This window comes from Heterodontus francisci, chromosome 29 (assembly GCF_036365525.1).
Source record: "Heterodontus francisci isolate sHetFra1 chromosome 29, sHetFra1.hap1, whole genome shotgun sequence".
Classification (NCBI taxonomy): Eukaryota; Metazoa; Chordata; class Chondrichthyes; order Heterodontiformes; family Heterodontidae; genus Heterodontus; species Heterodontus francisci.
The window spans coordinates 29237481-29252523 of record NC_090399.1 but is presented as its reverse complement, the minus strand read 5'-3'; the positions used below and the strand labels follow the sequence as shown (position 1 = coordinate 29252523).

Here is a 15043-nt window from a genome sequence, read left to right as displayed (position 1 = left end):
CAGGAAGTGGGCACACAATTGTAGGAAGTGTTTTCTGTTTGCATACCAATTGGACATTAATTGAATGAAGCACCTTCCTGTTTATGAAGGCGGCTGTTTGGTCCTTGATGGTCACATGTCGATCACATTTTGGACCTGTGGGAATCCTGCAATGACACCAAAGCCAATGGCCCTCTCAGCCTGACTCTCGGGGTCTGTCCTGTAGTACACACAGTTGTCAATGCTCCTGAACCAAACATTGGTCACCTCCTTGATGCAGTGGTGCACTGTGGATTGAGAGACCCCACACATGTTGCTGGTGGATCCCTGGAATGATCCAGAGGCCACGGTAATATTGAGGGCCACAGGCATAAGGTGACCACCAAAACCCATTGGTTGCAAATTGTCGTTTAGCAGAGGTCTGTGACGGCCTCTCTGGACAGCAGCAGTCTTCTCTGGCAGTTTTGCTCAGCCACCTGCAGGTACGTCAACTGAGTCCTATAGAGTCACTGGTGAATCTGTGCTCTTCTTTGCCTTGGCAGCTGCTGCTGCGCATGTCTAGGAGCTTCCTCTTGAGCCACAGCTGCCTCTTGGGCCTGTCTCCTGCACAGTCACCTCAGCACAGCAAGGGGATCCAGGAAAACAGGGTGACTCTTACCCATCTCTAAGCTCCCTGGAACTTCGGCTTCCTTCAAAAGATAAAGTACACCTATCTGGACAAAGATTTGTGTTAATGTTGGTTCTGCAGGTTGCCTGCATTAGCTCTCTGGTATGGATTAATGTTGGTCTCAAAACTTTTCAAAAAGTGTGAGGCATCATGACCATACCACTTAAATACCCTGTCCTGGCCCCCCAACAAAAAAACACCTATACATTTGTAGAGCTCCCCCCTCACTTCACACACAATCCACTTTCAGAGATCCCCCATCCCCCCAATACAATCCACTTGCAGAGTTCATCCCCACACACAAAATCCACTTTCAGAGCTCCCCCCTACACAAAATCCACTTGCTGAGACCCCCCCCCCCACCACCCAAACCCTCCACCACACACAATGCACTTGCAGATTGAGCTTAGTGGTAATGTCTGCTTCAAAACCCACTGTCCCTAGATAACAATGGTACATTACCTACCCTCTTGAGGCACCGAGGACTCTCGCCTTGGTGGCACCAGCTTTTCAAAGACAAGAAACTGAAGGCATGGAATGCCACACATCAAGCACAAATTTCAGAATGCCTGATAGGATTGCAGGGAATGACGTCCAAATGTACGCAAAACAGCATGTAACAGATTTAAATGATCATGCCGTTGCATCAGGGCGAAAATGCTGCCACGGCACTTCGTCACCTCCAACAAAATCAGGAACGAGCATTACGGCGTTGGGTTCGCTGGCAGACAGCTCTGCATGGATTCTTTGGCCCCTCCCCGCCGAAAATCCTGCCTTCTACAGGACCATAAAATTCAGCTTATTGTTTCATCAGTCACAGAAGGTGTAATTTGTGACTTTGGTGAGAGTGAAATTTTTATGGGAGTTGCTCACACTGGCTTATATCTACTTGAGCGATAGCAAGACCCCCTTATGATTTGGACCAGATATTGGAGTCTTTTCTTTGTGCATTTCTTCAATTGTTCCAATGACAAACTCTACCATTTCGGCTGAAAAATTTGATTCATTAACAGTGTTATTCCACAGTAAGGTAAAAAAGATAAACACAGGAATAGAAGGCCATTTAGCTCTCGAGCCCATTAAATGAGATCATGGCTGATCTCTATTTATCTACTTACTTGCCTTGACTTCACATCTCTTAATATCCTCGGGCAGCAAATATCTGTCAATCTCAGCTTTAAAATTATCAATTGAGTTAGCATCTACTGCTTTCTGTAGGAGAGTTTCACACTTACACCACCCTTTGCCTGAAGAAATGTTTCCTAACCTCTCTCCAGAGTAACTGATAGGATCAAAGTCAAGTGTTTCAATTGGTACAATTGTATTCACATAATGATATAAAATAAAGAACATGCAATGCTATTCCACTTCCGTAGTTCATCCTACTTAATTTAAACACAGTAATATCTATGCATCCTGTCCTAAAGTCAGAGCTGTCCTTTTATAACTTTCTTGCAGAACTCTGCTGGTGAACTGTGATTTTGCTGTGTGCGTTAACTTTTCTTATAAAGCCTGATTCCAGTATCAGCTTTCAGTTAAAACTGATTATGCTCCACCAAACAAGCACATTTCATCAGTCTAACTTAGCAATGACCGCTCCTGTGTTCAAACGAAATGCGATACCATAGCAACAATGAGCATGAATAGTCACTGGAATGCTAAATTTTTAAAACAAGTTTTGACACAGTGCATTTTTTCAAATAAATCACACCAAGATCTTTTCCTTGGAGATTGCAAAAGCCTGAAAGCTACCTCACAGGTGTGCCTATGGCTTGTTTGTGAAACCAAAGCACATTCATTCTTGGCAAGAGTGCATCAGCTTGCTTGTACTTTTTAAATTCTTTCATGCGATGTGGGCATCATTGGCAAGGTCAGCATTTGTTGCCCAACCCTAATTGCCCTCAATAACTGAGTGCCTTGCTAGGCCATTTCAAAGGGCAGTTAAGAGTCAACCACAGTTCTGTGGTCTGGAGTCACATGTAGGCCAGACCAGATAAGGATGGCAGGTTCCCTTTCTGAAAGGACATTAATGAACCAGATGGGTTTTTAACAACTATCAATGTGGCACCACTACTCAGACCAGTTCTCAATTCTGCATTTTTATTAATTAATTGTATTTAAATTCCACCAGCTACTACAGTGGGATTTGAACCCATCTCCCCAGAGCACTAGGGTGGGCCTCTGAATTACTAGCTCAGTGATATGACCACTAAACCATCATCTCCCCCACAGGGTAAGGCAATAATGCTCTATCACTATATCATACTCTTTCAGGGTAATACCTAGGGGATTGTGGTTAGAAAATATAGTCATGGAGAGTCAATTATGGCACAGAAGGAGGCCATCCGGCCCATTGAGTTCATGCTGGTTCTCCACAGAGCTATGCAGTCAGTGCCATTCCCTGGCTTGATTCCCATAGCCCTGCAAGTCTATTTCTTTTAGGTGCCATCCAACTTCCTCTTCAAGTCACTGATTGTATCTCCTTCCACACCCTTGTGGGCAGTCAGTTCCAGCTCATTAGCACCTGCTGCATAAAAAATTTCTTCCTCATATTCCCCCTGTATCCTTTGCCCAAAACTTTCAATCTGTGTACCCTAGTCCTTGTATCATTTGTTAATGGGAAGAGATTTTCCTTGTCTAACTTATTTAAGCCTGTCATAATCTTGTAGACTTCTATTAAATCTCCTCTCAATCTCCTTTGCTCCAAGGAGAACAAACCCAGCTTTTCCAAACTAACCTTGTAACTAAAATCCTCCATCCCTGGAACCATTCTGGTAAATCTCCTCATCACCTTCTCAAGGACATCACCTTCTTCCTGAAGTTTGGTGACCAGAACTGGATGCAATACTCCAATTGGGGCCTAATCACAGCTTTATTCAGGTTCAGCATAACATCCCTGCTTTTGTACTCAATGCCTCTATCTATGAAGCCCAAGATCCCATATCCTTTACTAACCACTCTCTTAATATGTCCTGCTACCTTCAAAGATCTATGCACATACACCCCTGGGTCCCTCTGTTCCTGCGAACTCTTCAGAACTGTGCTATTAAGTATATATTGCCTCTTCCTATACCTTCTGCCAAAATGCATCACCTCACATTTGTCTGTATTGAATTCCATCTGCCACCTTTCTGCTCATTCTGCTAGCCTATCTATGTCCTGTTGCAGGCAGTTCATATCATCCTCACTGTTGGGCGCACATCCAGGTTTGGTGTCATCAGCAAATTTTGAGATTCTACTCTTTATTCCAAGATGGAAATCATTTATATGTAGCAAAAAAAGCAGTGGCCCCAGTACTGATCCTTGGAGAACAGCACTGTCGACCATCTTCCAGTCTGAAAAACAACCATTTACAACGACTCGTTGTCTTCTGTCCTTAAGTCAATTTTTTTATCCAATTGGACGCTGACCCTCCTAGTCCATGAGCCTCGCTTTTGTTAACCCGCCTTTGACACGGTACCTACCGTATTCCCCTCATCAAACTTCTGTTACTTCATCAAAAAATTCAATTAGTCAAACATGATCTGCCTTTTACAAATCCATGTTGGCTATCCTTAATTAACTCGAACTTCTCTAAGTGCCTGTTGAAATTTTCCCTGATTTTTGTTTCTAAAACCTTACCCACCACTGATGTTAAACTAATTGAACTGTAGTTGCTACGACTGTCCTACACCCTTTTTTGAATAAGGGTGTCATATTTGCCACTCTCCAACCCTCTGGCACCTCCCTTGTTTCCAGGGAGAAATTAAGGCAAGCCCTCCCGCAATCTCCATCCCCAGTTCCTTTAGCAACCTGGGATGAAAGCCATCTGGACCAGGTGACTCATCTACCCTAGGCAAAGCCAGCCTTTTAAGTACCTCCTCCTCTCAATTTGTATCCTATCCATTCTCTACTCTCTCTGCTTCTACTGATAATTTGTCAGCCTCCATTTCCTTAGTGAATACTGGTACAAAGTACTCATTGAGTATATTAGGCTTGTTCTGCATCTTTAAGCATATATTACCCTCTTTGTCTAAAATAGGTCCCACTCCTCCTCTTTCTACTCGCTTTCTATTTACATGCTGGTAGAAGGTCTTTGGGTTCCTTTTTATGTTCACTGCCATTCTTCCACTCACTCTGCAAGAGCAAAAGCTTCTCACCTGGATGTCCCATGGTGATCCCTTTGAATAGAAATAGTGGGAAAACCATCATGTGGCTTACTTTTGTTTATTCATTCATGCGTTGTGGGCATCGGTAGCAAGGCCAGCATTTATTTCCCATCCCAAATTGCCCTTGAGAAGAAGATGGTTAGCTGCCTTCTTGAACAGTTGCAGTCCATGTGGGGTAGGTACACCCACAGTGCTGTTAGGAAGGCAGTTCCAGGATTTTGACCCAGCGACAGTGAGGGAACAGCGATGTAGTTCCAAATCAGGATGGTGGTGGTGTTTCCATGCATCTGCTGCCTTTGTCCTTCTAGGTGGTAGAGGTTGTGGGTTTGGAAAGTGTTGTCTAAGGAGCCTTGGTGCAGGGAGGCTTGTAGATGATACACACTGCTGCCGTTGTGCATTGATGGTGGAGGGTTGAATGCTTGTGGATGGGGTGCCAATCAAGTGGGCTGCTTTGTCCTGGATGCTTTTTGTGTTATTGGAGCTGCACCCATCCAGGCAAGTGGAGAGTATTCCATTACACTCCTGACTTGTGACTTGTAGATAGTGGACAGGCTTTAGGGAGTCAGGAGGTGAGTTACTCATTTCAGGATTCCTACCTTCTGACCTGCTCTTGTAGCCACAGTATTTATATGGCTACGCCAGTTCAGTTTCTGGTCAATGGTAACTCCCAGGATATTGATAGTGGGGGATTCAGCGATCGTAATGCCCTTGAATGTCAAGGGGAGATGGTTAGATTTTCTCTTGTTGGAGATGGTCATTGCCTGGCACTTGTGTGCCGTGAATGTTACTTGCCATTTATCAGCCTGGATATTGTCAAGGTATTGCTGAATTCCTACATGGACTGCTTCAGTATCTGAGGAGTCGCGAATGGTGCTGAACATTGTGCAATCATCAGCGAACATTCCCACTTCTGACCTTATGATCGAAGGAAGGTCATTGATGAAGCAGCTGAAGATGGTTGGGCCTAGGACACTGCCTTGAGGAACTCCTGCTGTGATGTCTGACCTCCAACAACAACAACTATCTTCCTTTGCGCCAGGTATGACTCCAACCAGCAGAACCAACTTAATCTATGAATATCCCTTTGCAATTTGTTGCTCCCATCTACACTACTTACTGTGCCACCTAATGGGGCATCTTTGTTGTATGATTCTATGTTTGAAGCAGAGATCATGTCCACATTTTTGAACAGGTTAGATACATGGCCAAAGGAGAGGGAAATAAATGGGTATGGGAACAGAATGGGCACAGAAACATGATTGCTTCTCATGTCAAGGACTGATTGGCAAAAACAGCCTGTTTCTATGTTGTATTTTCCATGTATTCAACTAGCTGAACTGGTTTTAAAGAGGTAGTGTTTCTATTTTTGAAATCAATACATATTGAAACTGAAAGATGAAAAGCTCCAAAATTCATGTGTGGTTATGCTAATTGCCACTAAGCATTCTTTAAACGCCCTCCTTTGAGATGTGTCACTCATGAAAAATGTGCCAGACATTCAAACTGAAATAATTTCCACGCTACACCCATATTTGTTGGGTAGGATCTGCGATGCACTAAATTTCTTGCTCTCCACCTGTCACCTAAAGTAATCTACCTTGCTAAAGCTTTCTACTGTCATGTGCAGGCCTGCTCAATAAGAATGCAACTTGTTTCATTTTTCTGGCAGCAGCACCAATCTAGTATCATTAACGTCTTATATTTCATTTGCACCCAACTTCTGGCAGCTCTGTAACTGCTCCAGGTTTGCCTGTTTCCGGTCAGCTAAACTAACCAGATCTTCCCTTAGCTTCAGTACATATTAGACTACATTCCTGTCCTCACTGAGTGCCTTTCCCACTGGGCCTCCTTGATTTGCCATGACAAACTGCATATCCGGTGTTAACAAGGCCAGTCAAAGAGTGAGAACCCCATGTATTTCTGTGAGAGCTCCCTGTGTAGGAAAGGCACTCTCTTGCCCAACTGATTTTTTGGTACCTGTGTTTCATTTCTAAAATGCAGACCCAAGTGTCAGCTTTTAATCAAAGCTGATTACCTCCCCCCACTCCAGTTCAAGAGTGAAGCCTACCAGCCTAACTGCAGTATCCCTGCTGAGTGTACATGAATCGTGTTGTCATTGGAACAGGTGCTGAAATGAGAAATTATCTTTCTTGTCCCAAGGATGACAGTTTTAGATGCCCCACCTGAATCCTGTAATTTTAACTCCTGTAAAAGTACTTTTTAAAAACAATTGATAACTAGCTGCTTTCTATGGAAAGAATTGCCAAAGATTCCTGAAATGTGTCAATACAATAGTCCATGTTGTTTGACAGGTCAAGGTGTAATTTGCAGATGGATGTAATATGTGCAGGGGAGAATTTTAAGTATGTGTGGGTAAGCCACAGGTGTCTCCCACTCCATGGACTGGATGGTCCTGATCATAGTTCCAGAAATTACACAATGATGAAGAATTTATAAGGTTACAGACAAAAAGAGAAGTGTAGGACTAAACCCAACTACTGCTCTTTCGAAGAGCCAGCATAAACAGGATGGGCCTAATACCTTCCTTGTATGCTGTGAGTTTCTTTGATTTTACGAAGTGAGTGGGAGAAACTGTGCCAGATGGAGGTCAATGTGGAGAAGTGTGAGGTCATCCACTTTGGACCTAAGAAAGACAGTTCAAAGTGTCTTCTAAATGCTGAAAAACTAGGAACTGTGGGGGAGCAGAGAGATTTAGAGAAATCACTAACAGCTAACGGACAGGTACAAAAATAATTTAAAAGGCTAATAGAGTGTTTGCATACATCTTAAGAGGGTCGGAATACCAAAGGGTGGAAGTCATTTAATGGTTACATAAAGTGTTCTGATGAAAGGCCACAGACCTGAAACGTTAACTCTATTTCTCTCTCCACAGATGTTACCAGACCTGTTCAGTATTTCCAGCACTTCCTGTTTTTATTTCAGCCAGAATAGTACAAGGATTGCTAAATTAATTTTCAGATGCTTTAGTTAGGGAGGAATGAATAATGTTCTAGCTGATTGCTGGCTGGTATTGAGTGCTGTGTTGGAAGCATCTGAACACACTGAATGGTGGTAGCATTGGTATGATGGCCCCAACAAAAAATACTTGACCAAAACACCCTGATCTGGCTCACAAGAGTAATGGGTATATGGCTGAGGTACCAGAGAGCTGCCACCACTGTGGAACTGCATTGCATTTCCTTTGACTATCTTCAAGAGAGTAAGGGTAAAAGAGAATTTGGGAGGTAGAATCTTGTGTTTATTTTTATAATCTGTATGTGATTACTGCAATTGCTCTTCAATATCTAGTTAAACGTTAGTGAGACCTGGGTATTGTAACAAAGAACTCTTACTCCATATACAAGCCACTGAAATATGATATGTGCCACTATGTGAATTCTCCTGTCTTTCGGGAAGATGGACTGAAATAGAACTTTACTGAGACAAGGCACTGCCTCAGGCGATCAACTGGTTGATTTATATAGAAAACAGGAATGAGCAGTATACAATTTTTACAGTAACAATCTATTTCCCTGTTCTCCAGTTATGAAAAACAATAAAGATGTAACTTACTAACTTCTATCTCTAGCTAAGCTGGCAATATTAAATTGGTTCACCTTAAAATAAAATTCATCCTTCCCACACACGCTGTCAGCCAGCCATGCAGCAGCATAACCTCATGGCTCACAAGCAGCTGATTATTGTGCCAGTGGCCCAGGCCCTTGAATCCAGACACACCCAGCTGAAGGATTTAACCTTTACTGTTGGCTCAGTGCCACCCTGTAAGCTGCATTCACCCACTGGGCCAACTGAGATTTAGCTTGTCAACATGTTTATCTGTTCTATTCTTGGGATTCACGAAAAAGTGAGAAAAACAAGTTTTAGTTTCATTTTCCTGGGGTAGAGCTTTGCTTCAGGAACTAATCTTTTGTTTACAATCTTCCCTTTGGCACAGTTGGTCCTGTGGATGCTTCCCTGCAGAAAGTGCTAAATGTACAGCATGATAACAGGGGAAATCAAGAAAGCTCATTCAGCATAGATCTGTAAATGCATTTATTTTAATGTGCAGAGACTTACACTGTGTGTGCAGTTTTATAAATCCTGAACATTATAGTTGCTTATACTTTGAGTCTGATTATGTGGAGATTGTGCTGTGAAGCCCCAAGATCTCCCACCCCTGGACTGAATGACCACCCCTGTCACACTCCTCACCGGGGCCTTCTGGGCGCCCCAGCTACCCCGCTTCACCTACCTCTGTTCTGGGGTTCCAGCACTGGACCTGGGTCTGAGGCCTCTGCAGTACCGGGGCCTAGGGCGCTGCCGATACTGCTGAGCTGCTCGCTCTCTGATTTAAGAAAGGAGGGAGACAGAAAGCGGGAGACAACTGACCTGTTAATTTGATGTCAGTAGTAGGGAAAATAGAGTCATGGAGTTATATAAGGCACAGAAAGAGGCCATTCCGCTCATCAAGTCCATGCCAGCTCTCTACGGAGCCAAGCAGACAGTCCCATTCCCTGGCTGAATCCCTGTAGCCCTGTAAGTCTATTTTTTCCAAGTGGCCAACCAAATTCTTCTTGAAGTCATTGATTGTCGCCACTTCCACCACCCTTGTGGGCAGCAAGTTCCAGATCATTACCACCCGTTGCGTAAAAAAGTGCTTCCTCATATTTCCCCTGCATCTTTTTTCAAAACTTTTAATCTGTGCCACCTAGTCCTTGTACCATTTGTTAATGGGAACAATATTTCCTTGTCTAATTTATCTAAGCCTGTCATAATCTTGTACACTTCTATTAAATCTCCCCTGAATCTCCTTTCTTCTAAGGAGAACAAACCCAAATTTTCCAACTGAAACTTGTAACTAAAATCCTCTATCTCTGGAACTATTCTGGAAATCTCCTCTGCACCCGCTCATCCTTCCTTAACTGTGGTGACCAGAAATGGAAACAATACTCCAGTTGGGGCCTAACCAGAGCTTTATAAAGGTTCAGCAATAACTTCCCTGCTTTTGTACTCAATGCCTCTATTTATGAAGCTCAAGATCCTATATGTTTTACTAACCACTCTCTCAATATGTTTAAATTCCAGCAGCTGCCGTAGTGGGATCTGAACCCATGGCCCCAAGGCATTATCTTGGGCCTCTGGATAACTAATTCAGTAATATTACCACTACATCACCATCTCCCACAAAAGGAAACTGCCCATCACAGAATGTAGCCCTGTTTACAGATGTGTTTCTTCTCCTAAAAATTGCCTTATCCCAAATGGGACTCAATTCCTGCTTTAGGCTTTAGAACATAGAACATAGAACAGTACAGCACAGTACAGGCCCTTCGGCCCATGATGTTGTGCCGAACCTTTAACCTACTCTAAGATCAAACTAACTACCTACCCTTCATTCTACTATCATCCATGTACCTATCCAAGAGTCGCTTAAATGTCCCTAATGTATCTGCTTCTACCACCACCGCTGGCAGCGCATTCCACGCACCCACCACTCTCTGTGTAAAGAACCTACCTCTGACATCTCCCCGAAACCTTCCTCCAATCACCTTAAAATTATGCCCCCTGGTGATAGCCCTTTCCACCCTGGGAAAAAGTCTCTGGCTATCCACTCTATCTATGCCTCTCATCATCTTGTACCCCTCTATCAAGTCACCTCTCATCCTTCTTCGCTCCAATGCGAAAAGCCCTAGCTCCCTCAACCTTTCTTCGTAAGACATGCCCTCCAGTCCAGGCAGCATCCTGGTAAATCTCCTCTGCACCCTCTCTAAAGCTTCCACATCTTTCCTATAATGAGGCGACCAGAACTGAACACAATATTCCAAGTGTGGTCAAACCAGGGCCTCATAGAGCTGCAGCATAACCTCGCGGCTCTTAAACTCAATCCCCCTGTTAATGAAAGCCAACACACCATACGCCTTCTTAACAACCCTATCAACTTGGGTGGCAACTTTGAGCGATCTATGGACATGGACCCCAAGATCCCTCTGTTCCTCCACACTACCAAGAATCCTGTCCTTAAGCCTGTATTCCGCATTCAAATTCGACCTTCCAAAATGAATCACTTCACACTTTTCCAGGTTGAACTCCATCTGCCACTTCTCAGCCCAGCTCTGCATCCTGCAACCTACAACAGCCTTCCACACCATCCACAACTCCAGCAACCTTCGTGTCATCGGCAGTGTCTTTAGGTCACTGTCGCTGCACAAACATCATCAGCTTCCTGAGGCTAAAATTCTGTGCTCTGTAAAATGTTATTTTAGCTGCAAGCAGCCCCCTGGGCACCATTCTAACAATGGCAGATGCCCAATGATGGATTGTTGTAATAACTGATTTGGTTCACTAATAGCCCTTGGGGAAGGAAACCTGCTGTCCTTACCTGGTCTGGCCTCCAAGTGGCTCCAGAAACATACCAATGTACTTGATTCCTACTTGCCTCTGAAATGGCCTAGCAAGCCACTCAGTTGTATCAAATCACTGCAGAAATGTTGATAAAGGCTAACTGGCCTATAGTTCCTGGTTCTCCTTTCTCAAATAGCAGGGTTTTGTTTACTACTTATCAATCTGTGGAAACAGTTTTGGAATCTAAAGAACTCTGGAGGCTTTTTTTTGTAATTGTTCATGGGATGTGAGCATCCTGGCAAGTCCAACATTTGTTACCCAAGACTAATTGTCCTTGAGTGGTGCGCTGCCTTTTTGAACTGCTGCAGTCCATGTGGTGTAGGTACACCTACAGTGCTGTTAGGAAGAGAGTTCCAGGTTTTTGACCCAGTGACAGTAAAGGAACAGCGATATAGTTCCAAGTCAGTGTAGTGTTTGGCTTGGAGAGGTGGTGGTGTTTCAATGCATGTGCTGCTCTTGTTTGTCGACATTGTAGAAATCACGGGTTTGGAAGGTGCTGTTGTAGGAGGCTTGGTGCCATGTTGTCCAGATCTTGCTGTATGTGGGATAAGAAGACTTCAATATCTGAGGAGTTGCAAATAATCAGTGAACATCTCCGCTTCTGACCTTATCAAAATCAATGCCCACTATCTCACAGCTCCAGTGACCCGGGTTCAATTCTGGGTACTGCCTGTATGGAGTTTGCAAGTTCTCCCTGTGACCACATGGGTTTTCGCCGGGTGCTCCGGTTTCCTCCCACAGCCAAAGACTTGCAGGTTGATAGGTAAATTGGCCATTATAAATTGCCCCTAGTATAGGTAGGTGGTAGGGGAAGGTGGGGATCTGGTAGGAGTATGGGATTAGTGTAGGATTAGTATGAATGGGTGGTTGATGGTCAGCACAGACTCAGTGGGCTGAAGGGCCTGTTTCAGTGCTGTATCTCTAAATAAAATAAAGAAATAAAATCTCTGCAGCCATCTCTTTAAAGCCCGAGGAAGCAGGTCATCCGGTCCAGGGGATTTGTCGCTGCTTAGTCCCATTAATTTCTCCAGTAATATTTCTTTAAGTTGCTCATTCTTGCTAGGCACTTGTTTGCCCATTATTTCAGGTATGTTTTTGTGTTTTCTCCAGTGAAGACAGATGCCAAGAATTTGTTTAATGTCTGCCATTTCCTTATTTCCCATTATGATTTCACCTATTACAGGTCCGAAAGGGTCAATGTTTACTTTCACTAATCTCTTCCTATTTACATACCTATAGAAATGTTTACAATCTCGGTGTCAGTGGTCCCTGGATTTGGTCTCTCGGTATCAGTGGTCCTAGATTTGTTCTCTTGGTGTTCATAGTTTCTGGATTTGATCTCTTGGTGTCAGTGGTTCCAGGATTTGCTCTCTGGGTGTTAGTGGTCCCAGCATCTGGTCTCTTGGTGTCAGTGGTTCCTGGATTTTCTCTCTTGTGTTCATGGTCTCTGGATTTGGTCTCTCAGTGTCGGTGGTTCCTGGATTTGGTTTCTGGGTGTCAGTGGTCCCTGGATTTGGTTTCTGGGTGTCAGTGGTCTCTGGATTTGGTCTCTCAGCGTTAAGTGGTTCCTGGATTTATTCTCATGGTGTAAGTGGTTCCTGGATTTGCTCTCTCGTGTTCTTGGTCTCTGGACTTTGTCTCTTGGTGTAAGTGGTCTCTGGATTTGGTCTCTTGGTGCCAGTGGTTCCTGGATTTGGTCTTTGGGTGTTAGTGGTCCCTAGATTTGGTCTCTCGGTGAAAGTGGTTCCTGGATTTGCTCTCTCGTGTTCGTGGTCTCTGGATTTGGTCTCTTGGTGTCAGTGATTCTTGGATTTGGTCTCTGGGTATTAGTGGTTCCTGACTTTGGTCTCTTGATGCAAGTGGTTCCTGGATTTGCTCTCTTGTGTTCGTGGTCTCTGGATTTGGTCTCTCTGTGTCAGTGGTTCCTGGATTTGGTCTCTGGGTGTTAGTGGCCCCTGGATTTTGTGTCTTGGTGTCAGTGGTTCCTGGATTTGGTCTCTTGGTGTCAGTGGTTCCTGGATTTGGTCTCTTGGTGTCAGTGGTTCCTGACTTTGGTCTCTTGATGCAAGTGGTTCCTGGATTTGCTCTCTTGTGTTCGTGGTCTCTGGATTTGGTCTATTGGTGTCAGTGGTTCCTGGATTTGCTCTCTCATGTTCATGGTCTCTGGATTTGGTCTCTCAGTGTCAGTGGTTCCTGGATTTGGTTTCTGGGTGTCAGTGGTCCCTGGATTTGGTCTCTCAGCGTTAAGTGGTTCCTGGATTTATTCTCATGGTGTAAGTGGTTCCTGGATTTGCTCTCTCGTGTTCGTGGTCTCTGGACTTTGTCTCTTGGTGTAAGTGGTCTCTGGATTTGGTCTCTTGGTGCCAGTAGTTCCTGAATTTGGTCTTTGGGTGTAAGTGGTTCCTGGATTTGGTCTATGGGTGTTAGTGGTCCCTAGATTTGGTCTCTCGGTGAAAGTGGTTCCTGGATTTGCTCTCTCGTGTTCGTGGTCTCTGGATTTGGTCTCTTGGTGTCAGTGATTCTTGGTTTGGTCTCTGGGTATTAGTGGTTCCTGACTTTGGTCTCTTGATGCAAGTGGTTCCTGGATTTGCTCTCTTGTGTTCATGGTCTCTGGATTTGGTCTCTCTGTGTCAGTGGTTCCTGGATTTGGTCTCTGGGTGTTAGTGGCCCCTGGATTTTGTCTCCCGGTGTAAGTGGTTCCTGGATTTGGTCTCTTGGTGTCAGTGGTTCCTGGATTTGGTCTCTTGGTGTCAGTGGTTCCTGGATTTGGTCTCTGGGTGTCAGTGGTCCCTGGATTTGGTCTCTCAGCGTTAAGTGGTTCCTGGATTTATTCTCATGGTGTAAGTGGTTCCTGGATTTGCTCTCTCGTGTTCGTGGTCTCTGGACTTTGTCTCTTGGTGTAAGTGGTCTCTGGATTTGGTCTCTTGGTGCCAGTAGTTCCTGAATTTGGTCTTTGGGTGTAAGTGGTTCCTGGATTTGGTCTATGGGTGTTAGTGGTCCCTAGATTTGGTCTCTCGGTGAAAGTGGTTCCTGGATTTGCTCTCTCGTGTTCGTGGTCTCTGGATTTGGTCTCTTGGTGTCAGTGATTCTTGGTTTGGTCTCTGGGTATTAATGGTTCCTGACTTTGGTCTCTTGATGCAAGTGGTTCCTGGATTTGCTCTCTTGTGTTCATGGTCTCTGGGTTTGGTCTCTCTGTGTCAGTGGTTCCTGGATTTGGTCTCTGGGTGTTAGTGGCCCCTGGATTTTGTCTCCCGGTGTAAGTGGTTCCTGGATTTGGTCTCTTGGTGTCAGTGGTTCCTGGATTTGGTCTCTGGGTGTTAGTGGTTCCTGACTTTGGTCTCTTGATGCAAGTGGTTCCTGGATTTGCTCTCATGTTCGTGGTCTCTGGATTTGGTCTCTCTGTGTCAGTGGTTCCTGGATTTGCTCTCTCATGTTCGTGGTCTCTGGATTTGGTCTCTTGGCTTCAGTGATTCTTGGTTTGGTCTCTGGGTATTAGTGGTTCCTGACTTTGGTCTCTTGATGCAAGTGGTTCCTGGATTTGCTCTCTTGTGTTCGTGGTCTCTGGATTTGGTCTCTTGGTGCCAGTGGTTCCTGGATTTGGACTGTGGGTGTCAGTGGTCCCTGGATTTGGTCTCTAGGTGTAAGTGGTACCTGGATTTGGTTTCATGGTGTAAGTGATCACTAGATTTGTTCTCGGTGGAATCTCATTGTCACCACCTCCTTATCTGAGTCGCTTCACTCAACGGACTTTTCAACCTTTTCTCGGATTTCTTTTATCCGCCTTCCTGTTTTCGCTCTATTTAATTGGGGCGAAGCGGGAATTCTCCTTGTCGCCAACACCCCCCGC

General features: G+C 44.5%; 1 protein-coding gene across 1 annotated transcript; it reads right to left on the bottom strand.

Moving 5' to 3' along the window:
- Nucleotides 1-13797: 13797 nt before the first annotated feature.
- On the bottom strand, nucleotides 13798-14569 carry LOC137345731 (variable charge X-linked protein 3B-like). The gene is made up of 2 exons (XM_068008994.1): nucleotides 14320-14569; nucleotides 13798-14177 (listed from the first exon to the last, which is right to left on the bottom strand). The coding sequence occupies exons 1-2, from the start codon at nucleotides 14567-14569 to the stop codon at nucleotides 13798-13800; spliced, it is 630 nt and encodes a 209-aa protein (XP_067865095.1).
- Nucleotides 14570-15043: the final 474 nt, after the last annotated feature.